The 24,567-nt window shown below is 42.9% G+C and overlaps 1 protein-coding gene across 5 annotated transcripts in view; it reads left to right on the top strand.

Moving 5' to 3' along the window:
• The first annotated feature begins 543 nt into the window (after nucleotides 1–543).
• Nucleotides 544–24,567, top strand: part of atat1 (alpha tubulin acetyltransferase 1) — a 26,138-nt gene continuing 2,114 nt past the window's right edge. Inside the window, exons 1-11 of one of the 5 annotated variants that reach the window (XM_061759925.1) lie at nucleotides 544–1,116; nucleotides 4,836–4,896; nucleotides 6,992–7,083; nucleotides 9,146–9,203; nucleotides 9,305–9,418; nucleotides 10,030–10,131; nucleotides 11,208–11,253; nucleotides 12,544–12,589; nucleotides 17,878–17,952; nucleotides 18,287–18,494; nucleotides 21,892–21,977. In XM_061759925.1, the coding sequence (XP_061615909.1) occupies nucleotides 1,025–1,116; nucleotides 4,836–4,896; nucleotides 6,992–7,083; nucleotides 9,146–9,203; nucleotides 9,305–9,418; nucleotides 10,030–10,131; nucleotides 11,208–11,253; nucleotides 12,544–12,589; nucleotides 17,878–17,952; nucleotides 18,287–18,494; nucleotides 21,892–21,977 (980 nt within the window). In that variant the 5' untranslated portion in view covers nucleotides 544–1,024. The remainder of the gene's footprint in view (nucleotides 1,117–4,835; nucleotides 4,897–6,991; nucleotides 7,084–9,145; nucleotides 9,204–9,304; nucleotides 9,419–10,029; nucleotides 10,132–11,207; nucleotides 11,254–12,543; nucleotides 12,590–17,877; nucleotides 17,953–18,286; nucleotides 18,495–21,891; nucleotides 21,978–24,567) is intronic. The other 4 variants (XM_061759924.1, XM_061759928.1, XM_061759927.1 and 1 more) reach the window with 4 other exon arrangements.

Raw genomic sequence — 24,567 nt, 5'->3', positions numbered from 1 at the left:
TACCTTATACTGATGGACTGGTTTAGCGTGTTAAATAAAGAAGAAGAAATTCAAAAGTGGCCCTTGCGTCCTTTCATTTTTTCTCTTTGCCTGTCCAAGAAAAGGTTTGAACACCCCTGATCTACAGGAAGAGAAAATAGTAGTTGTAGTATTTGCAACCCAAGTTATTGTGTCAATGGTAACAATATATGCTTTGCATACTATGCATCTCATCGCCTATGGTAATAAACTCGTTAGAATGTGACTTCTTAAATGTAGTATGCCCTCCAAGTAACCTACTTTATTAAATACATTTAAAATATATAATAATAATAATAATAATAATAAAAACGGAAATGGCGTCGTTCTAGCATTGCAAAGTACAATTACTTTGAGCCACTGAAAAGTGAGCAGTAGTTAAAGGTGGGATTTTGATACGTCTATACGTTAATATTTTCAACTAGTCTTTGAAATGAAAGAAAAAAAAGAAACAACTTCGTGGTCGTCATTAAAAATTGTCATTTTTATTTGGGATGAGGTCTCAGTGACGCCAGTTACTTCCCTGTTACGTCATTACCGTAATATAGACTTGGACATTTTTACTTCAGTAATTTTCGATTTAAATATTCCAACATTAGTTTCAATGATGATATACAAGAAATGAAACGTTGGAGAGAGAGCGAGAGAGAGAACGTGCTCCTTTGTAGGAATTACGGTAGATAGATGCCGCTGCTTGGAGAGACTCAACCACCGGTACACAATGGAGGTGCCTTGACATTCTAAAGAATAAGCGGTCTTTCCTGTGTGCCATAGTTATCGGTGTCCTTCCTTTGCCATTGCAGAGAAGACACGTTTTCTGAAGGTTTATAACAACATGAGCTCTTGTGTTGTTGTTGTTGTTTTTCCGAGCGACGCAGCTGTTAGCTCACCGCTAGCTTCGTTAGCTAGCTAACTTGGCAGGCACCTGCTACAGCACTGCTGCTGGGATTGCTTGGACTGCACTGCACTGCACTGCTGCATCATCCACAGAAAGCAAGAAAACGTTATGGAGTTCCCTTTTAATATTAACCCCTTATTTTGCGAGAGGTTCTCAATTTTGGACAAGACCTTTGTTGCAAGTCGTGTATCTTCGAAAAGGTAAAGCTACTGCTGCTGCTAGTGACCGAGAGTTGCAATGAAAACGGCATCTCCTTTCTGTTCAAAGCAAACCACCCATTTAACAACGTACTGGCTTCTTCATATTTAGATGAATCCGCTGCCTTTGTTGTCATTTCATTTTTATTGCTCAGTGTGTTATGCACTGTAACAGTTATTTATTTATTTATTTTGAAGAATTTAGAATTTCTGTAATGCTTATAGTTGGATTGCTATAGGCAGGGTGGATTAAGGAAATGAAACTCCCTTGAGCCATCTAGTGTTCCACATTGAGATTTGCTCTCAGATTTATCAATCCTCATAGATAATAATCATCCATCCATCCATTTTCCACTGCTTATCCGAGGTCGGATTGCGGGAGCAGTAGCTTGAGCAGGGACGCCCAGACTTCCCTCTCCTCAGCCACTTCATCCAGCTCTTCCGGATCCCGAGGCATTCCCAGGCCAGCTGAAAGACATACTCTCTCCAGTGTGTCCTGGGTCTTCCTCGGGGTCTCCTCCCGGTGGGACGTGCCCGGAACACCTTACCCGGGAGGCATCCGAATCAGATGCCCCAGCCACCTCATCTGGCTCCTCTCGATGTGGAGGAGCAGCGACTCTACTCTGAGATCCTCCCGAATGACCGAGCTTCTCACGCTATCTCTAAGGGAGAGCTCGGACACCCTGCGGAGGGAACTCATTTCGGCCGCTTGCATCCGGGATTTTGTTCTTTCGGTCACGACCCACAGCACATGACCATAAGCGAGGGTAGGAACGTAGATCGACTGGTAAATCGAGAGCTTCACCTTTCGGCTTAGCTCCTTCTTTACCACAACGGACCGATGCAAAGTCCGCATCACTGCAGATGCTGCACCGATCCGCCTGACCCCAAGAAACTTGAACTCCTCCACTTGGGGGAAGATCTCATCCCCGACCTGGAGAGGGCACAACAAACCTTTACGACTGAGGACCATGGTCTGAGATTTGGAGGTGCTGATTCTCATCCCAGCCGCTTTACACTCTGCTGCGAACCGCTCCAGTGAGGGTTGGAGATCACGGCTTGATGAAGCCAACAGAACCACATCATCTGCAAAAAGCAGAGATGCAATACTGAGGCCACCAAACCGGAACCCCTCTACGCCTTGGCTGCGCCTTGAAATTCTGCCCATAAAAGTTATGAACAAAATGGGTGACAAAGGGCAGCCTCGGCAGAGTCCAACCATCACCGGGAACGAGTCCGACTTACTGCCGGATATGCTTACTGAACTCTGACTCCGGTCGTACAGGGACCGAACAGCCCGTATCAAGGAATTCGGTACCCAATACTCCCGAAGCACCCCCTACAGGACTCCCCGAGGGACACGGTCGAACGCCTTCTCCAAGTCTACAAAACACATGTAGACCCTGCCGAGGGTGTAGAGCTGGTCCACTGTTCCACGGCCAGGACGAAAACCACACTGCTCCTCCTGAATCTGAGATTCGACTTCTCGACGGACCCTCCTCTCCAGCACCCCTGAATAGACCTTAACAGGGAGGCTGAGGAGTGTGATCCCCCTGTAGTTGGAACACACCCTCGGTCCCCCTTCTTAAAAAGGGGAACCACCACCCCAGTCTGCCAATCCAGAGGCACTGTCCGCGATGTCCACGCGATGTTGCAGACAGCCAACCAGTCAACCAGGACAGCCCCACAACATCCAGAGCCTTTAGGAACGCCGGGCGAATCTCATCCACCCCGGGGCCCTGCCACCAAGGAGCTTTTTAACCACCTCGGTGACCTCAACCCCAGAGATAGGAGAGCCCGCCTCAGAGAACCCAGACTCTGCATCCTCATGGGAAGGCGTGTCGGTGGAATTGAGGAGGTCTTCGAAGTATTCTCCCAACCGACTCACAACGTCTCGAGTCGAGGTCAGCAGCGCCCCATCCCCACTATCCACAGTGTTGATGGTGCACTGCTTCCCCCTCCTGAGACGCCGAATGGTGGACCAGAATTTCCTCGAAGCCATCCGGAAGTCTTTCTCCATGGCCTCACCGAACTCCCATACCCAAGTTTTTGCTTCAGCGACCACCAAAGCTGCATTCCGCTTGGCCAGCCGGTACTCATCAGCTGTCTCAGGAGTCCCACAGGCCTAAAAGGCCCGATAGGACTCCTTCTTCAGCTTGACGGCATCCCTCACCGGGTTCGGGGATTGCTGCCACGACAGGCACCGACCAGATTACGGCCACAGTTCCGGTCTGCCGCCTCAGCAATGGAGGCGCGGAACATGGTCCACTCGGACTCGATGTCCCCGCCTCCCCCGGAACATGAGCAAAGTTCTGTCGGAGGTGGGAGTTGAAACTCCTTCTGACAGGTGATTCTGCCAGACGTTCCCAGCAGACCCTCACAAATACGTTTGGGCCTGCCACGTCGGACCGGCATCTTCCCCCACCATCGGAGCCAACTCACCACCAGGTGGTGATCAGTTGACAGCTCCGCCCCCCTCTTCACCCGAGTGTCCAAGACATGCGGCCGCAAGTCCGATGACACGACCACAAAGTCGCTCATCGAACTGCGACCTAGGGTGTCCTGGTGCCAAGTGCATGTGTGGACACGCTTATGCGTGAACATGGTGTTCGGTATGGGCAATCCGCAATGAGCACAGAAGTCCAATAACAGAACACCGCTCGGGTTCTGATCGGGGGGGCCGTTCCTCCCAATCACGCCTTTCCAGGTCTCACTGTCATTGCCCACGTGAGCACTGAAGTCCCCCAGCAGAACGATGGAGTCCCCAGTGGGAGCGCTCTGCAGCACCCCCTCCAAGGACTCCAAAAAGGGTGGGCACTCTAAACTGCTGTTTGGTGCATAGGCACAAACAACAGTCAGGACCCATCCTCCCACCCGAAAGCGGACGGAGGCTACCCTCTCGTCCACCGAGGTGAACCCCAACGTACAGGCGCCGAGCCGAGGGGCAATATGTATACCCACACCTGCTCGGCGCCTCTCACCGTGGGAGAGACTCCAACCCCTCTCAAGAGGACTAGTACCAGAGCCCAAGCTGTGTGTGGAGGCGAGTCCGACTATATCAAGTCGGAGGTTCTCGACCTCACACACCTGCTCGGGCTCCATCCCTGCCAGAGAGGTGACATTCCACGTCCCTAGAGTCAGTTTCTGTAGCCAGGGGTCGGATCGCTCGCGCTGCACCTGACCCCTATGGCCCCTCCCCCAGGTGGTGAGCCCATGGCCCGCTTCCGGGCAAGGGAAAACGAAGTCCATCATTTGTCGTCACCATAAGGGGTCTTTGAGCTGTGCTTTGTCTGGTCCCTCACCTAGGACCTGTTTGTCATGGGTGAACCTGCCAGGGTCATAAAGCCCCAGACAACTTAGCTCCTAGGATCATTGAGACACACAAACCCCTCCACTACGATAAGGTGACGGCTGAAGGAGGGGAGGTAATAATCAGTGAATTGTAATTTTCATTATTTTATTTCCAACCTCTTTATTAAGTTTTGTGGAGGTAATTTCTTTCTTAACCTTATGAACAGAATTTCACATTAAAAGTTTGGTCCATTTTAGAAGTTGAGCCCTTCCTCTGCATACTCTGTTTACATAATGGATGAATTAAGTGATCACTTGTGCTATGTCAATAGAATTGAGTGAAAATATTTTAATATTGGGGAGGATGACGTCTGTCTCTACGGTGGGAAGACTTATGTACTGTACCTTTTTGTCTTATGTGTCCTTTGTAGGCCAGATCTTCAATCCCATATAGCCACTGTTATTGATGAACTGGGGAGAGCCTCTGCAAAGGTGAGTCTCATCATCAGGTCATGGGTCTTGTCATGTAGACAGTTAACACAAATATCGATTGATAGTCCTAATAAATAGTCGACAAAACTGGCTATTGTGATATTAATTTTCTATAGTCTACCTCTCATACTAATACTGATTACCTTATTAAATTTGATTAGTCTGGGCATGCCGGCACGGTGGACAACTGGTTAGCACATCTTTTGGGGATCGGGGTTCAAATCCTAGACCCACCTGTGTGGAGTTTACATGTTCTCCCCGTGGCTGCATGGGTTTTCTCCGGGCACTCAGGTTTCCTCCCACATCCCAAAAACATGTGTGGTAGGTTGGTGGAAGACTCTAAATTGCCCCTAGGTGTGAGTGTGAATGGTTGTTTGTTTCTCTGTGCCCTGCGATTGGCTGGCGACGGTTCCCGGTGTTCCCCGCCTCCCGCCCGAAGATAACTGGGATAGGCTCCAGCAGCCCGCGAACCTAGTGAGAATAGGCGGTAAAGAAAATGGATGGATAGTCTGAGGACCATAGACAATTATTATTATTTGTTTTTTCTGTTTTTGTTTGCCTCACAATCAGTATCATGTTATTTGCCAAGTATGTCAAAAACACACGGAATATGTGACACACACTGTGACAAAATATACTTTTAGGACATAAACACACTACGAAGAGTCATTGAGCAATGAAAAGTTAGCAGTAATGCGGTAATGCTGACACAATGACAATTAAAAAAGAAAAACTGAAATATCACACCCCTCATGGAAGCCGTCACCTTATCGTGGTGGAGGGTTTTGTGTGTCCCAATGATCCCAGGAGCTAAGTTGGAGCTCTCGGGACGTGGAATGTCACCTCTCTGGCAGGGAAGGAGTCCGAGTTGGTGTGTGAGGTCCAGAAGTTCTGACTAGATATCGTCGGACTCGCCTACACACACGGCTTGGGCTCTGGTCCTCTTGAGAGGGATTGGACTCTTTTCCACTCTGGAGTTGCCAAGAGGTGAGAGGTGCCAAGCAGGTGTTGGTATACTTATTGCCCCCCCCGGCTCGGCGTCTGTACGTTGGGGTTCACCTTGGTGGACGAGAGGGTAGCCTCCGTCCGCCTTCGGGTGGGGAGACGGGTCCTGACTGTTGTTTGTGCCTATGCACAAAACAGCAGTTCAGAGTGCCCACCCTTTTTGGAGTCCTTGGAGGGGATGCTGGAGAGCGCTCCCGATGGGGACTCCATCGTTCTGCTGGGGGACTTCAGTGCTCACGTGGGCAATGACAGTAAGACCTGGAAGGGCGTGATTGGGAGGAACGGCCTTCCTGGTAAGGTCTATTCTGTCAGAAGGAATTTCAACTCCCACCTCCGACAGAACTTTGCTCATGTCCACTCGTGGCCGTAAGGTGGTCGGTGCCTGTCGTGGCGGCAATCCCCGAACCCGTTGGTAGACACCAACGGTGAGGCATGCCGTTAAGCTGAAGGAGTCCTATCGGGACTTTTTGGCCTGTGGGACTCCTGAGGCAGCTGTACCGGCTGACCAAGCAGAATGCAGCTTTGGTGGTCGCTGAAGCAAAAACTCGCCCGTGGGAGGAGTTCGGTGAGGCCATGGAGAAAGAGTTCCGGAAGGTTTCGAGGAAATTCTGGTCCACCATCTGGCGTCTCAAGAGGGAATCGGGTGCGGTTTCGTGTGTCACGTGATCCCTACAAATCTAATTGTAAATAAGTATTATACATTTAATATATCCATCCATCCATTTTCTACTGCATATCCTGTTCAAGGTCACATGTGAATTAAAAAAACAACATTCTGCAGCTGTTTTGCTCTTGCATACACAGCCACATTGCTGCAGCCCTAGTGGAGGTAAGGTTCCATAATGACGAGAACGATGTGTGTTTTTTTTCTTTGGGGTTTCAACAACCCTTTGTCTTCCCGATTGAAGTTTTAGATTATACGACCGTAAATTGTGATGCGTTTACATTTTACATTGGTTAAGTTTACAATGTATCAGCATATTTAAATATTGTACAGAGATGTGTGATTCTGCAGGGGTTTTGTTTCACAAAACCATTTTCAGTCATTTATCCATATTACAAACAATGAGTGCGTGTGCTCTGTCCACAGGCCCAAAAGCTAACCACACCCGTAACAAGTGCTGCCAAGTTGCAGTCTCAGCCTCATCAACTCTACTTGATGAAGGATGGCGAAAGCAAAGGGTATATTATTCATTAATTCTTTAGCGCTAAATGACTTTGCACTTGCATGTTTTTGCCTGTTTGTCTCTGTAGGGGAGGTGAGTGACTGAGTCACTGCATGCACTGTAGTGATGAGTGAGATAAACGAGACGAGACATTTTTACACTGCATTCCTGGTAAATTAGCCAAACAGAGGTGTAATTGAAACAATGATTTACTGTGTTCAGCTGTGCCTTTTGGACAGAAGACATTGCCATGTGGATAGTGCACATTCACACAGCAGTTGTGCCTTCATAATTACATTGAACAGCGATATGATCGGTTTGATCGGTATCGGCTGATCATTAGCATTTTATGCTGATCGGCCGATCGGCTTTCATGGCGCATATGAATCCAAAAGCTAGTTTGTTTTTAGCCTTGTCACGTGTCTTGTGGCGTAGTACTGTAGCTATCCGACGGCCAATAAAGTTTTTTTTTCAATCTTGTCAGTGGAAAAAAAACGTCGCCGCCCGAGGTCCCTGGGTGTGTGACGTGTCCTGTCCACCGGGCTGCTCTCGGAAGGACCCTGGGCCCGATCCTGCCCCTCGATTGGTCGGGTGGGGTCCTCAGCCTCCTCGGTACGGGCACAGCAATTACAGGAGACTTCTGTCAGTCTTTGTGCATCTAAAACGGCGTCAATTCACTTGCATGTGTCCGCAGGCACACACTCCTGGGACTCTTTTACTGGGTGTGGGGCCACTCACTTATTGCGACAAATAACTCATGAATATGCGAATTGCTTGTGTATCCCCTCACTTATACTCTCATCGTATCGTCTTTCATAATTTACAATAGTTAATCCCACCACACTTCAGTTGTACACCCGGGTTCACGACCCTTGTCCTCCATGCTTCTTCTACTGTCCTTGCCCTGTCCTTCCCTCACAGGGTGTAGTACTACAGCCTCATATTTCATGTTTCATTGTTGTACATAATGTAATGACTTACTTTTCTCATCCTGTTTACAATTAGTGCTTTGTCTCTTGTCTTCATTTCTCTCTCCCCTCTAGAAACTTGCTTCTGTTTGGCTCTGATTCTCAATAAACTTCAATTATAATACTAAGAAACCACAGCTTAAAAACTCCACTGTGACACAGTAAAACTGTTCCGGCATAAAATGGATATAGATCTTCCATTCTGCTTGACCTTACAGCCGAACAGGACAAAAACAAAAAACAAAGAAAGACGTTATTTGCAGTATGTGCACAATTGAAGTACGTCGTGGGGAACGTCGTCTAAATGCTTCAACACAACAAATTTGATCGGGCACATGAAGAATGTACACGAGGAGGAGCATGCCGCGTTCAAGCAACGCAGCGTGGGGGGGGGGAAAAATACAAGGAAAAGCCAAACTGACGCAAACTCTGGACAATACCCATCCATATAGCCGGTGGGAGAGACAGTGAGAGAGTTAGAGTAAGCAAGTAATTTTATTACAGTAAGTTAGCACCCAATATTTCTGTCGTGTTGTTGTTGTTGTTGAAGATATGTACTCAGTATACAGTACACAAGTATATAAAATAAATGAACAAGTCATGTAAATGGACACATTGTTCCATCTTGTGATTGGATCGGTGATCGGTTATCAGTTTTTTTAAACTTGCTGGCTGTTGATCGGTGATCGGGCCCAAAAATCCTGATCGTGTAAAGCCTATTCATAATTACATCCGTGGCAAGGTCAGCACAGGAGCAACAGATGATTTCATCATAAAGGGGCGTGGACTCTGCTGGCGTTCCACCGCTGTTATGCATCCGATATGACTCCAATTCTACGTCAAAAGAATTCAGATTCTCGGTTCAGTTTTAACTCCATATCCTACATCGGTGCTTTAAACACAGGACCGTGAGCCGGGAAAAAGCCAGGCTATGTGGTCAGTGTGAAAGAGGCAATGATTAATGCTTATGCCAGCAACTCGACTCACATGAGCCCAAGTCAGAACACCGTTAATCCATATGACATGACAAGTTATTCAGCGTTTATTCACACACAATCCCACACTTACTCACCCCTTAACTCACTTAACTCACCTCTTTCCTACTGACAGAGGGCGTGGCGCAATTGTGGGATTTCTCAAGGTTGGCTACAAGAAGTTGTTTCTACTGGTGAGTCCCTTCAGTATTTTGTTCTTTTTCCCTCTTTGACAGTTACGTGAAGATTTACTACTTTCACCATCTAACTGCCCCCTGATGTATTCTATCCATAGGACCAGCAAGGTTTGCACATAGAGGCAGAGCCACTATGTGTTTTGGATTTCTTCATAGCCGAGAATTTGCAGAGACACGGATATGGATTGGAGCTGTTTAATTTCATGCTGCAGGTGAAGCATTCACACGCTGCGTCAGTCAGTTCCAGTCTGACTTGGCATGTAAAGACAAAGCTAGCGATGAAACCACCACCACGAAGCACTTTCCCAACCTTGAATATTGTTGAAAGATTGATTTAAAAATAAATAAATGAAATATGAAGCCCTACATCCCAGTAAAACTGCTCTCTCGCTAATTTGTCATTTATTACCCACTACCTGAGCTTCAGAGCAGCAATTATTATAGAGTTTAACTATTATACATAATATCATAAGGTGGTATGTGTGTGGGTTTACTTGATCTACTGTCAAGATGACAAGATGTTAAGCTAAAGTTTTAAATTGAATGTTATTAATTCAGGTTAATCTGAACATCTACAGTGCTACCAATAAATACCAATGGTCGCCCAAGATATTCATTTGTGTTCACATGATCCTTATTTTTCTACTGACATCTATTAATGTTTTTTTTCTCTGTATAGTTTGTTACTTGTCTCTAACTTAGGCGCTCCTGCTCACTTATTGACTGTTGTTTTGTTGCTGAAACTGAAGAAATGAAGTCGTCGAAATACGTCTCAATAACAAAAGTGACATTTCTCTTTTTTTTTTTTTTTTTTTTTTTGAAGCACAAGAATTCAGAACCAGTGCAGCTGGCATATGACAGGCCCTCTCCCAAATTGTTGTCTTTCCTGGCCAAGCATTACTGCCTGACACAGAGTGTTCCTCAGGTACAGTCTGCATTTTGCTCACTCACAAAACCTTTGTCTTCAAATCCTCTAATGGTCTTGAAAAGTCACTTTCCTAAGAGGAATCGATGGAAATGATAAACAGTGTTCGCCCGCCTATTCATGGTTCACGTTTTGTGAAACCACCGATATGTAAATATTTTTTTGCCAACCTATCTCCTGTTTTTTGCTGTTTTTGTACTCTTCCTGAAATGCCACAAGATGGCGCCAAATCCTTGTCTCATAGTAAAGTAATCAAAAGAAATCACAAGAATGTCATCGTCACATGTTTTTATATTTAATTCATTTGTCAATGGATTGACATTTTCTTCATATATAAAAAAAAAAAAAAAAAGAGAATAAATACACGGCACTACTGATGTGGCTGCTTTGTGCAGGATTCCATTTGAATATCCCATTTAATTTGTTGCAAGGTGCTATGGTCTGTTGGTGATTAGAACTCTCCCTTTATTTTGTGGGAGCAGTCACTGCCACCAATTATCAACGGGAAAATATTTGTGGAATATGTTCTATATGCACTGCATATCTTCCAATTGTCTGAATAAAAAAAACAAAGGGAAGGCTATAGTGCAAGGAGGATGGAATACTGGGAATTAGTGTAGACCTAGGTGTATATATCAACCATAATAAGAAATAAGAATAAACACAAAACACACATTGAATTGAACAACATCATTAACATGAACAGACAACATAATTACCAGTATGTTAAAGCAACAGCTAGTAAGCAAAAGAAAGCCAAGCCAAGCCAATCACGTACATGCTGACAAAACCTTTGTTCCTGCACTGCACACTGTTAACTCTAAACAGTCATGCAAAAAGTGGCGCTTAAAATTAGATCACATTATTCCAAAATCCAGGTTGTCCAGGCTCATGGCCATAAAAGAGAGGCGATTTTCTGTACTCTCGGCCAGTGATATTATTATCTTTGAAACCAGTTATTTTAAGATAAAAAGTACTGCATATTGTTGCTGCTTGAATGGGAGAGGACATTTTGGGTGACATTTTATATTACTGTGCCAGTTGTTTGAATAATCTTGTCTTTCTTTTGCTCTTAGGTCAATAACTTTGTTGTGTTTGATGGCTTCTTCCTCAACAAATCAGGTAATTTTTTAATGTAACTGACGCATGTTTCAATTTCTTAGATCATTTCTTTGTCAGTCTTTTCTGCTAAAAATTGTTACAAGGCTTCTTCTATTGAACATTCTGACTGCTTCAATACACTTTCAAAATGCTACTCTGACTCCGATTTTGTACAAAAAACAAATTGTGCTTGGGAGGTAGGTTTCACAAACTTTTATTAGAAAAATAGATTTCATATTCACAACTATTAGTATCTTACTTTAAACACAGGATGACATTCAGCACAAACATAATAATAATAAACAAATAATGTATTCCTTGTGTACGGATCAGAAATATGGCCTCCAGAATTGATTTTGCTGACTGATAAATGAATTCCTGGTGCCATCATCCTACCACCAAAACTTCACAGGCAATAAGAAATCCAGATTATAATGCAGGTGCTATTGGAAATGAGTGTCCATCAAGTTATTCTGTAACTCTTAACAATATTCCAACATTGTGCCGTACGTGTGAATGGGAATCCGAATGGTTGTTTGTTTATATGTGCCCTGCGATTGGCTGGCGATAGGCTGCAGCACACTTGCGACCCTAGTGAGGATAAGCGCTACACAAAATGGATGGATGGATGGAAAATGGATGAATGGATTGTAACGGTGCTTACCTCACAAGATTTGAGAGAAGCGTAACAAAGCTTTCTTTTAAAATCTGAGAACAGAACTTTATAAACTAGTGGAAAGAAGTATTCAGACTGTAACCAGCTACTTTATACATGACCTTAGACTGGCAATCTCAGTCCCAAGTAGAGCCAATCTGCATGCGAATACTTATATATATTTTTTGACTCCTTTTATGAAAAACAATTGAGAAAATTAGGAAGTGAAGCTATAGATACCGCACATAGATTTTTGTTAAACTGTGTGTATAATGTTAAGGAAAATTATTATCTGTGCATCCTGGATGTATTTTATATTTTGCACTACTTGTTATTTATCCGGTAAAGTTTATCAAGTTCAAATCACCCTCACATTTAGTACATTTTTTTCATATATCGTAGATATATTTTTTCATATGAGCATCATGTGAATCTATGATGTTCATATATTTTGCACGCTACCATTTTAAAGACAACTCTTGCTTTTGTCATCATAGTATATCCTTTCATTTTCGATGTATATGTACAAGATGACCAAAAAAAACCCCACCCTCCTTTGCAAGACGAGACGAGCATGCTTTAAAGGGCTATGAACCCATGAGAGCTGATCTACTTTTATTGCAGTTCCACATTTTTTTTCCATCAAACTCTCCCAGGCTCGGCTTCGTGTCCTCTGACGGATCAGGGGATGTACGGCTTTTTGTAAGGACTTTTCTATTCTTTCTTTTCTCTTACATTCCCAGTGTCTTGACCCATGTCATTTGTTCCTGTTTGCATTGCACCTCTTTTCCTTTCTCTCCTCTCTTTGCCATTTGAAAACGTAACTTTCAGGTATATATATTTCAGGTATATACGTGATGTGAAAAAGTGTTTGCCCCCTTCCTGATTTCTTCTTTGTTTGCATGTCACACTTGAATGTTTCCCATCATCAAGTAAATTAAAATATTAGCCAAAGACAACAAGTAAAGCCAGTTAAGTTTTAAATATTAAGGGAGGGGAAAAAAATCCAAACCTGCATGGCCCTGTGTGAAATAGTGATTGCCCCCTAAACCGAATAACCGGTTGGGCCACCCTTAGCAGCAACAACTGCAATCAAGCAGTTACAGTAAGTTACAATGACTCTCTTACAGTGCTGTGGTGGAATTGTGGCCCACTCATCTTTGCAGAATTGTTGTAATTCAGCCACATTGGAGGGTTTTCGAGCATGAACCCCCTTTGTAAGGTCATGCCAAAGCATCTCAATAGGACTCAGGTCAGGACTTTGACCAGGCCACTCCAAAGTCTTTGTTTTGTTTTTCTTCAGCCATTCAGAAGTGGAGTTTCTGCTGTGTTCTGATCATTCTCCCGCTGCAGAACCCAGATTCGTTTCAGCTTGAGGTCATGAACAGATGGCCGGATATTCTTCTTCGGGACTTTTTTGGAGACAGCAGAATTCATGGTTCCGTTTATAAGAGCAAGTCTTCTTGGTCCTGAAACAGCAAAACAGCCCCAGACCATCACACTATCACCTCCACATTTTACTGTTGGTATGATGTTCTTTTTCTGAAATGTGGTGTTAACTTTACGGCAGATATAATGGGACACACACCTTCCAAAAAGTTAAACTTTTGTCTCGTCAGACCACAGAGTATTTCCCCAAAGGTCTTGGGGATCATCAGGATGTCTTCAGGCAAAATTGAGACAAGCCTTAATGTTCTTTTTGCTCAGCAGTGGTTTTCATCTTTGAATTCTGCCATGGCTGCCATTTTTGTCAAGTCTCTTCCTTATTGTTGTGTCATGAACACTGACCTTAACTGAGGCAAGTGAGGCCTACAGTTCTTTGGATGTTGTGGGGTGGATGCTGTTGTGGGGTCTTTTGTGACCTCTTGGATGAGTCGTCGCTGTGCTTTTGGGGTAATTACTACTACTGCTCTGTGTTTTCACTATTTGTGGATAATGGCTCTCACTGTGAGTCGCTCGAGTCCCAAAGCTTTAGAAATGGCTTAATAGCCTCTTCCACACGGATAGATTGCAATCACATCTCATTTGTTCCTGAATTTCTTTAGATCTTGCCATGATTTCTAGCTTTTGAAGATCTTTTGGTCTACTTCACTTTGTCAGGCAGGTCCGATTTAAGTGATTTCTGGATTGAGAACAGGTGTGGCAGTATCAGGCCTGGGTCTGGCTAAAGACATTGAACTCGGGTATGATAAACCACATTTATGTTTTACAGTGTGGGGGGGCAGTCACTTTTTCGCACAGGGCCATGTAGGTTCGGATTTTTCGTTTCTCAGAATCATAAAAACCTTAATTTAAAAACTGTGTATGTTTTGTATGGGTTTTTTTGTATTTACTTGTGTAGTCTTTGACTAATAATGAAATTTGTTTGATGATGGGAAACATTTTAAGTGTGAAAAACATGCAAATAAATAAGAAATTAGGAAGGGGGCAAAAGATTTTTCGCACCACTGTACGGTGTATTTGTGAAACAGTGGTTCAGATATTTAGTATTCCGTAAAATCTCCAATCTGTAGACCAGCTGAAAGACAGTGGAATCTCTGGTTCTTTACTGGCCTTTAGTGCAGTAGGGCTCTGTGTGACCGTAGTACTACTTGGATTGTTGATCAACTTTTCTGGTCAACTCCAATACGTATTATCATATTTTCCTCAGAATTTCAAATTGGAATACTGTCTCGTGAAAAAGTATTGGCCCCCCTTCTCAAATTCTGATATTTTTGCCTAGTTTCCCCACTTTAAGATTTCAGGCAAATGTAAATATCAGACACATATAACCCAAGTAAATTTAAAATGCTGTTTTTAAATGGTGGTTTCATTTAAGGAAAAAAAAATATTCAAAGTTACCTGGCCCTGTGTGAAAAAGTAATTATCCCTTGTTTTTAAATGATAACTTAATTGTGGCTAGTCACAATTTTTGATTTATTTTCACTGATCACACCGAAGCCTGGTTACCCCCAGACTTGTTCAATCAAGAAATCACTTAAACAGAATCTGTCCTGACAAAATCAAGTCGGACAAACAATCTAAAAAAGCTGCAACAGAATGACACGATCCAATGAAATTCCAGAACATGCCATTTACATCCATCAGTCTAGAAAGGGTTACAAAAGCCATTTCTAAAGCTTTAGGATTCCAGTCAACCATAGGGAGAGCCATTATCCTCACATGGAGAAAACACGGAACAGTAGGACGAGGAGTGGCCGGCCGACAAAGATTTCTCCAAGAGAACAGCAGTGACTCATCTAGGAGGCCACAAAGGAACTCAGGACAAGTTCTAAAGAACTGCAGGCCTCCCTTGCTTCAGTTAAGGCAGTTAATGACACAACAATAAGGAAGAGACTCGGCAAAAATGCCATTCATGGCCGAGTTCCAAGGCAAAAAAACACTGTTGACCAAAAAGAACATAAAGGCTCATCTTACTTTTGCAAAAAAAAAAATAATAATAATAATCTGAATGATTCCCAAGACTTTTGGGAGGATACTATATGGACTGACAAGATGAAAGCTGTGCTTTTTGGAAGGTGTGTGTCTCGTTACATATGGATAAATGTAGCACAGCATTTCAGAAAAAGAACATCATACCAACAGTCAAAACATTATGCTGGCAGTGTTAATAGTCTTGGGATGCTATGCTCCTTCAGGACTTGGACAACTTGCTGTGATTGATGGTACCATGAATTCTGCGCTTTAACAGAAAATCCGGAAGGAGAATGTTCAGACATAAGTTGTTGACCTCAGGCTGAAGCACACTTGGATTCTGCAGCTGGATAATCATCTAAAACGCACCAGCAAGTCAACTTCTGAATGGTTTAAAAAAAAAAATGAAATGAAGGTTTGGGAGTGGCCTAGTCAAAGTGAAATGGAGTGGGATGACTTTAAAAAAGGCGTTCATACACCAAAATCCTCCATCTTGGCTGAATTCAAACTATTCTGCAAGGAAGCGTGTGCCAATTTATCTCCACAGAGATGTAAAAGTAGAATTGCCAGTTATAAAAAAAACGCTTGATTTCTGTCGTTGCTACTGAGGATGGCCCAACCAGTTATTATGCTTAGGGGGGCATTCCTTTTTCATGCAGGGCCAGGTAAGTTTGAATAGTTTTTTTTAAATGAAATCACCATTTAAAAACAGCATTTTAAGTTCACTTGGGTTATATTTGTCTGATATTTACATTTGTTTGATGATCTTAAACATTAAAGTGGTGATAGTATGCAAACATAGAAGAACTTGAGAAGGGGGCCCAATACTTTTTCACAGCATTGTAGGTCGAGTGGTGTTCTGTCTTGATGGCAAACAAATAATGTTGTAAGCTAGTTCAGTACAACATACATTTTTGCCACACTATCTTAGATGAAGTACAACCCCAATTCCAATGAAGTTGGGACGTTGTGTTAAACATAAATAAAAACAGAATACAATGATTTGCAAATCATGTTCAACCTATATTTAATTAAATACACTACAAAGACAAGATATTTAATGTTCAAACTGATTAAACTTGATTGTTTTTAGCAAATAACATTAACTTAGAATTTTATGGCTGCAACACGTTCCAAATAAGCTGGGACAGGGTCATGTTTACCATTGTGTTACATCACCTTTTCTTTTAACAACATTCAATAAAGTTTGGGAACTGAGGACACTAATTGTTGAAGCTTTGTAGGTGGAATTCTTTCCCATTCTTGCTTGATGTACAGCTTCAGCTGTTCAACAGTCCGGGGTCTCCATTGTCGTATTTTACGCTTCATAATGCGGCACACATTTTCAATGGGAGACAGGTTTGGACTGCAGGCAGGTCAGTCTCGTATTCTCTTTTACTACGAAGCCACGCTGTTGTAACACGTGCAGAATGTGGTTTGGCATTGTCTTGCTGAAATAAGCAGCGGGGTCCATGAAAAAGACATTGCTTGGATGGCAGCATATGTTTCTCCAAAACATCAATGTAACTTTCAGCATTAATGGTGCCTTCACAGATGTGTAAGTTACCCATGCCATTGGCACTAACACAGCCCCATACCATCACAGATGCTGGCTTTTGAACTTTGCGTCCATAACAGTCCGTATGGTTCTTTTCCTCTTTGGCCCGGAGGACACGACGTCCACAATTTCCAAAAACAATTTGAAATGTGGACTCGTCGGACCACAGGACACTTTTCCACTTTGCATCAGTCCATCTTAGATGAGCTCGGCTCAGAGAGGCCGGCAGCGTTACTGGGTGTTGTTGATAAATGGCTTTTGCTTTGCATAGTAGAGTTTCAAGTTGCACTTACAGATGTAGCGCCGAACTGTATTTACTGACATTGGTTTTCTGAAGTGTTCCTGAGCCCATGTGGTGATATCCTTTACACATTGATGTTGGTTTTTGATGCAGTGCCGCCTGAGGGATCGACGGTCACTGGCGTTCAATTTTGGTTTTCGGCCTTGCCGCTTACATGCAGTGATTTCTACAGATTCTCTGAACCTTTTGATGATATTATGGACCGTAGATGATGAAATCCCTAAATTCCTTGCAATTGTACGTTAAGGAACAAAGTCCTTAAACTGTTCAACTATTTTCTCATGCACTTGTTCACAAAGAGGTGAACCTCGCCCCGTCTTAGCTGAATGACTAAGCAATTCAGGGAAGCTCCTTTTAAATCCAATCATGGCACCCGCCTGTTCACAATTGGCCTGTTCACCTGTGGCATGTTTGATGAGCATTCCTCAACATTCTCAGTCTTTTTTGCCACCTGTCCCAGCTTTTTTGGAACGTGTTGCAGCCATAAAATTCTAAGTGAATGATTATTTGCTAAAAACAATCAAGTTTATCAGTTTGAACATTAAATATCTTGTCTTTGTCGTGTATTCAATTAAATATAGGTCGAACATGATTTGCAAATCATTGTATTCTGTTTTATTTTATGTTTAACACAACGTCCCAACTTCATTGGAATTGGGGTTGTAAAATGTTAACCTGTGTTCCAATACTTGACACTCAGTGTGTTCTCCTCTGCAGTGGCCCAGTCGAGAACAATTTCCCTAAAAAAGCCAGACAGCGAGATCAAACCCTATTCCATAATGGAGAGAGAAGGTATAGTTCTATTACAGGGCAACACAATTGTTTCCTCTTGTTACTTTGTTGGTGTACAAATATTTTTTTACTTAACAAATTCCTCTGGTTGCTTCAGTTTTATCTGTATATTTGGTGTTGTTTAATATGTTTAGTTTGAATTGGTATTTGTGTGAGAAATATTCTTCAGTTTATGAAAAGGTTATTGATGAGGACATTGTTCAGCATTATTTATTTTGGCCCATCATTAATTGGGGATTTGTCTATCACCAGAAGTAGACGCCAAGCTGGTAATGCAATTGTTTTGTAGGTTGTGAATGCACAAGTCTTAATCGAATAGTATTTTGCTCAACAGCGGTGCGTCAGGAGCGGAGGAGTCTTCCCTGGCCGTTTGCCCCTCCCCACTCTCCCCAGCGGTTGGTATCCTCCCAGTACTCCCTCAGTCTGGGATCCTCCCCCATCAAGTCGCCCCCTCAGGCTGCTACAGTGTCTGCCCCTGGGGTACACAGGAACCAGAGTCAAAACTTTCCTCTCATCGAACGATCCCGGGAAAGACGCACCAGGTAAACAACACACAGACTTCTGCCGAAAAATATCGCTTGTACATAGTTTAACATTAAAAATGATTCTCTTTGAGGAGCAGGATGCTCAAGTGGAAATGCAATCTGGCCTGGGAACAACTTGTCCTGTAGCAGCTGTGTAATAACCAAACACCAGATATATTTTTTTCACAAATTCATTTGAGAAAAAGAGTGGATAAAATACTTTGGACAATGCTGGGTACTTTATAAATGTAGTCGGTAATATTGGAATTGAGAGCGGCTATAAATATACATATCACTCTGTGAGAGATTTAGCCACTCACTGTTTACATGACAGCAGTGGCTTCTTGTTTTTGCAACATGTAAATTACACCCATAGCTGCTGTTGAATTGTCTATTCATTTTTTTCCTTCCATCCTGGTATCCTTGCCAATCGACGTCAGTGACGCTTTAGGGACGGTATGTGACATGATTAATTAGGTTATTGCGATTCACAGAACATGAGCCCAACCTACGCACTGTTATTCCAGAAGGAATGTATCCGCACATTGGTTAAGTGTTCTTCAGACAATATTTTTGGGGGGGGGGGTTGGCACAAGTTGCTTATCCTCTCACCTGCGGATGTTTACAGACTTAAGTGTGAACCATGAATTCGCTTGACCTCGGTTTGCATTGATAAAAATGTCTTCACTAAGCTTCCATTACTCTCTGCCCCAATTAATAACTGGTTGATAAAGCCATTTGAATAAATAAACTCTGCACCTCAAATAGACTGCTAATTTTTTTTTTTTACCTCTCAGGAAAAGAAAAACAGGTCGTGCCACTAGGTTGCTGTAATTACTTTTTGCCGTTACTGATATTTACCATTACTTCATTACAGCAAACCTTAGCACCTGTGCAGCAGACTTGGCATCGGTAAAGCCTATAATAAGAGCGGCGTAGTACAGAGCTAAACTCATACCATGTGGTCTAGCAGCATGACATCGCAATGTCTTGGCAATCTTGATTTAGAAAACTTAATTTATCACTGTGGTGTAATTAAGTGGGCAGAGAGTGGCACAATTACTTTCACAAAGTTTACAAAATATGTCAGGAAAATATACGGATGTATTTAGTATTTAGTATCAGGGGCTATATTCTCTTGTTCGCACCTCAGTCCTTCTTTATGCGCCTCTAATTTTCATCTCTGCGTATTCTCCGGTCCAGACTTCGGGCCCACCACATAAGCTGGGAATGAAAATGAAAACACAAAAAAAGGCGTGATTCCTGAAAGTGTACTTTTTCTGAGATTTGTGAATGATATTGAAATCAGGGGAAAAAGCAAGATGTGCTTTAACTGCAGACTTTCAATTTTAATTTAAGGGTATTTACATTGGCGGCACGGTGGACGACTGGTTAGAGCGTCTGCCTCACAGTTCTGAGGACTGGGGTTAAATCCCGGCCCTCCCTGTGTGGAGTTTGCATGTTCTCCCCGTGCCTGTGTGGGTTTTCTCCGGTCACTCTGGTTTCCTCCCACATCCCAAAAACGTGCAGGGTAGGTTAATTGAAGACTCTAAATTGCCCGTAAGGGTGAATGTGAGTGTGAATAGTTGTTTGTTTGTATGTCCCCTGCGATTGGCTGGCGACCAGTTAAGGGTGTACCCCACCTCCTGCCCGAAGATAGCTGGGATAGGCTCCACCGCGACCGACCCTTGTTAGGATAAGCAGTGCAGAAAATGGATGGATGAATGGGTATTTACATTCAAATTAGGTGAATGGTGTAGGAATTTCAATGATGTGCCTCCTACTTTTTATGGGACCAAAAGGGAGAATTGGCTACTCAGCTGTTCAGGTGGGCATGGATGACTGCCAATGAAATTGGTTCCCTTGTATTGACTGATGATGTGACTGCTGACAAAAGCAGTAGGAGGAATTCTGAGGGGTTTCTGGCAATATTAGCTGCTCATATTCAGCCAAATGTTTCAGAACGCATTGAATGGCGCTTCACAGTGCAGAATGACCCAATGACCCTAAGCATACTGCGAAAGCAACCAAACACCTTTTTAAGGCTAATAAGTGGAATGTTATGCAATGGCCAAGTCAATCACCTGACGCGAAACCGATAGAGCATGCAGTTCACTTGCTGAATACGAAACCTAATGGAAAATGCCCCAAGAACAAGCAGGAACTGTAGACAGTTGCAGTAGAGGCCTGCCACAGCATCACCAGGGACGAAATCCAGTGTGTGGTGATGCGTTCTATGCGTTCCAGACTGCAGGCTGTAATTGGCTGTGAAAGATCTGAAAGTCAAGTATTAAAAAGTGAAAAATTCATTTTGGATTGTTGACGTGTCCCACTACTTTTGGTCCCTTAAAAAGTGGGAGGCATATATCCAAAGTGGTGTAAGTCCGACACCGTTCACCTGATTTGGATGGAAATGCCCTCAAATTAAAGCTGGAAGTCTGCAGTTAAAGCACATCTTATTTGTTTCATTTCAAATCCATTGTGGTGATGTTTATACCCAAAAAGATGAGAATTGGGTCAGTGACCCAATATTTATGGCCCTGACTATATTAAATGATGTATACGCTTCTTCCATCACTTTTAATACCAGTTATATTGGTACAATGGCAACATTTTACTGAGCATTAACAAAGGGACGTTGCATTACACAAATAGCCTCTCCCAAGTACACTCAATTATTGTCTTTGTCTCTTTCCGTCTCTTTTCCTTCATTTTTTTTGTTCCCCCATTATGCCGCCTTATTTTTCTTTCAAAACCCTTTTTAAATTATTTCACTGCCTCCTTTTCACAACGATCATAATTTGCTTATAATGGAGTAGTTCCCTTAATCGATCTCAACTGAGCTTCCATTGACTACCTACTGAGTGACACCATTTACTCATTCGTAAAGGAAAGACTATGGTGTCCGAGTCGAATAGCCATGTTTCTGTGACAGAGATGGAAAATGTGCTGCGGTTCGAATTAAAATCATATCACTGTGATGGCACGCTCTCTTCTGTCCTTGTAAAAGAAGGTTGTTGTTATGGGATTGGCTTCGATTTTGCGTTTATCATTTTTTAATGCATTAAACTTCCTGATCCACAAAACAATATACAGTGTTTCGACCTTTGGTTCTTCAGCTGTCAATACTACACATACGGTTTACAACCAAACAGTGGGTGCTGCAAAAGCTCTATTGCAGTTTTATTCCATGACCATCTCATTTCCTTACATTTTCTTTCATTGTGACATCCTTTTTGTATGGCCAGCTTTGGTTCTGCTCTAAATTTATTGTATGTTTTTGCTCATCCATTGTCTTTTGACTGGCACTTTCATCTACCGACTTTATTCCCCCCCACCTGCTCACCTTTTTGCCCTATTCTATACATTTTATTTTCCCTCATCTCCCATGGTCGCTTTTGCCTTTCTCTGATAGCCAACAGGGTCAAGTTGCCAGAGACGGCCTGTACAGTCGCTACACGGACACCAAATCTTCGGGAATCCTTGGAAGGCCCCTGCCAGGTAAAGTTCACTGAAGATTTAAGGGTCGATTACGATCATGTTAGACAAGTATGTACAGTGGATATAAATTGTACACGCCCCTGTTCAAATGCCAGGTTTTTGTGGAGACATTGATTATTGTTACATGTACTAAGCAGCCACTACTTGCCAGTAATACAGTGGGGCAAAAAAGTATTTCGTCAGTCACCAATTGTGCAAGTTCTCCCACTTAAAAAGATGAGAGAGGCCTGTAATTTTCATCATACGTGTACCTCACCTATGAAAGACAAAATGAGAAAAAGAAATTCCAGAAAATCACATTGTCTGATTTTTAAATAATTTATGAGCAAATGATGGTGGAAAATAAGTATTTGGTCACCTACAAACAAGTAGGATTTCTGGCTCTCACAGATCTGTAACTTCTTTAAGGTGCTCCTCTGTCCTCCACCCGTTGCCTGTATTAATAGCACCAGTTTGAACTTGTTAATCAGTGTAAAAGACACCTGCCCACTACCTCAAACAGTCACACTCCAAACTCCACTATGACCAAGACCGAAGACACCAGAAACAAAATTGTAGACCTGCTTACCTATTGCAGACTGAATCTGCAATAGGTAAGCAGCTTGCTCTGAAGAAATCAACTGCGAGCAATTGTTAGAAAATGGAAGACATACAAGACCACGGATACTCTCCCTCGATCTGGGGCTCCATGCAAGATCTCACCCCATGGGGTCAAAATGATCACAAGAATGGTAAGCACAAATCCCTGAACCACATGGGGGGGCCTAGTGAATGACCTGCAGAGAGCTGGGACCAAAGTAACAAAGGCTACCATCAGTAACACACTACGCCACCAGGGACTCAAATCCTGCAGTGCCAGACGTGTCCCCCTGCTTAAGCCAGTGCATGTCCGGGCCAGTCTGAAGTTTGCTAGAGAGCATTTGGATGATCCAGAAGAGGATTGGGAGAATGTCATATCGTCAGATGAAACCAAAATAGAACTTTTTGGTAAAAACTCAAACTTGTCGTGTTTGGAGGGCAAAGAATGCTGAGTTGCATCCAAAGAACACCATACCTACTGTGAGACATGGGGGTGGGAAAACATCATCCTTTGGGGCTGGTTTTCTGCAAAGGGACCAGGATGCCCGTGTAAAGGAAAGAATGAATGGGGTCATGTATCGTGAGATTTTCAGTGAAAACCTCCTTCCATCACCAATGTCACTCGTATTGTAACTCAGGCACCACTGTATTGATAATGCCTCTGTTGAGTAAAATGTAATACACTTGGCTGATTCGTCCTATAGACTGGAAACATTTGTTTAACATAAAACATCAAGATTTACAGATCTTAATCTGTTACACAACTTAGAAGTTAGCATTATTTATTTAAAGAAAAAAAACATTTTTAGGTGAGGTGTTAGAATCAAATTAATGTGAGTCAGACTTAATAATTAGTCGTGAATCCTTTACTTACAAAAATCAATTGCAGCAAGCCTGTGACCCACTGACATCACCAAACATTTGCATTTGTCTTTTGTGAAGCTTTACCAAGGCTTTTGTCATTGTTGTTTGTTGTGGGGGTTTAGTTCCTTCAGTCTCTTGGACTGGTGCTACGTGCTGATCTTGAGTTGAGACGGCATTTGTTAGATTCCTAGCCAGTGTACCTGCCACTGAAGCACTCCGAGCAGAGATCAATTGGAGGGGTGCGTCAGGAATCCGCCGTGAAAAAAATTGTGCCAAAAAAATAATAATAATCTGGCGAGTTACTACCAGGAGTTGTGGTGACCCCTGATGAGAGGACCTTTTAATACCCTCTTAAATCTCCTCTTTAGCAGGTCAAGTGCATGCACTGTTGAGTTGAAGTGTCAAGATTGAATTGGCCTGTCTTAATACCATTCACTGATAACCTCCTTTGTTCTTTTGCAGCATGTGTTTGGGTCATTATTGTCTTGTTGCATGAAGAAAGACCCTCCAACCAGTTTGGTGTCATCAAGTGTCACAAATGCCACTGCATTAAGCTTAATATTCATATTTGTATCTGGGCTTGGGGCTACCAGTGGCTGGGTATTGGGGCACTGGGTTGGAATTAACCTAGCGCCATCTGCATGAAAGCAGCAGTATATACTAGTGCTATACTACCAGTGCATATTTAACCACTGATCCCAAGTGGTTAATAAAACAACAATTAAAACATCTTTTATGTCATGTTTGAAACATTTGGATGCTCAGCTACTTGTAGCTATTTTTACTTCAAGAAAGAGAGAAAATATACACTCGATACAAGAGTCCGATTGCTGTTACTTTGTTTTAACAAACCAGGTTCTGACAACTTTTGACAGCTAATGTAACGTAATGTGAGGAGATGAGTGGCAATAAAAGTGCAAGGTCTGCGATTTAGATATATCCTGTTTCGATCATTATAGCCTCTTGCAATATGGCAAAATATTGTGATAGTTTATCGTCCGCTTAATATTCCCACGCCTGAAAGATACACACGCACACATTTTTGGCACCCTGAAATATAGGACGGGATATTTTGGCCCACTTTCTCATGTCTCATGCCAATTTTAAGCTATTTCATAGACTATTGTGGGTTTTTGTGTTTTTAATC

This window comes from Phyllopteryx taeniolatus, chromosome 21 (genome assembly GCF_024500385.1).
Source record: "Phyllopteryx taeniolatus isolate TA_2022b chromosome 21, UOR_Ptae_1.2, whole genome shotgun sequence".
Taxonomy (NCBI): Eukaryota; Metazoa; Chordata; class Actinopteri; order Syngnathiformes; family Syngnathidae; genus Phyllopteryx; species Phyllopteryx taeniolatus.
This window is presented reverse-complemented; position numbering and strand designations above follow the sequence as displayed.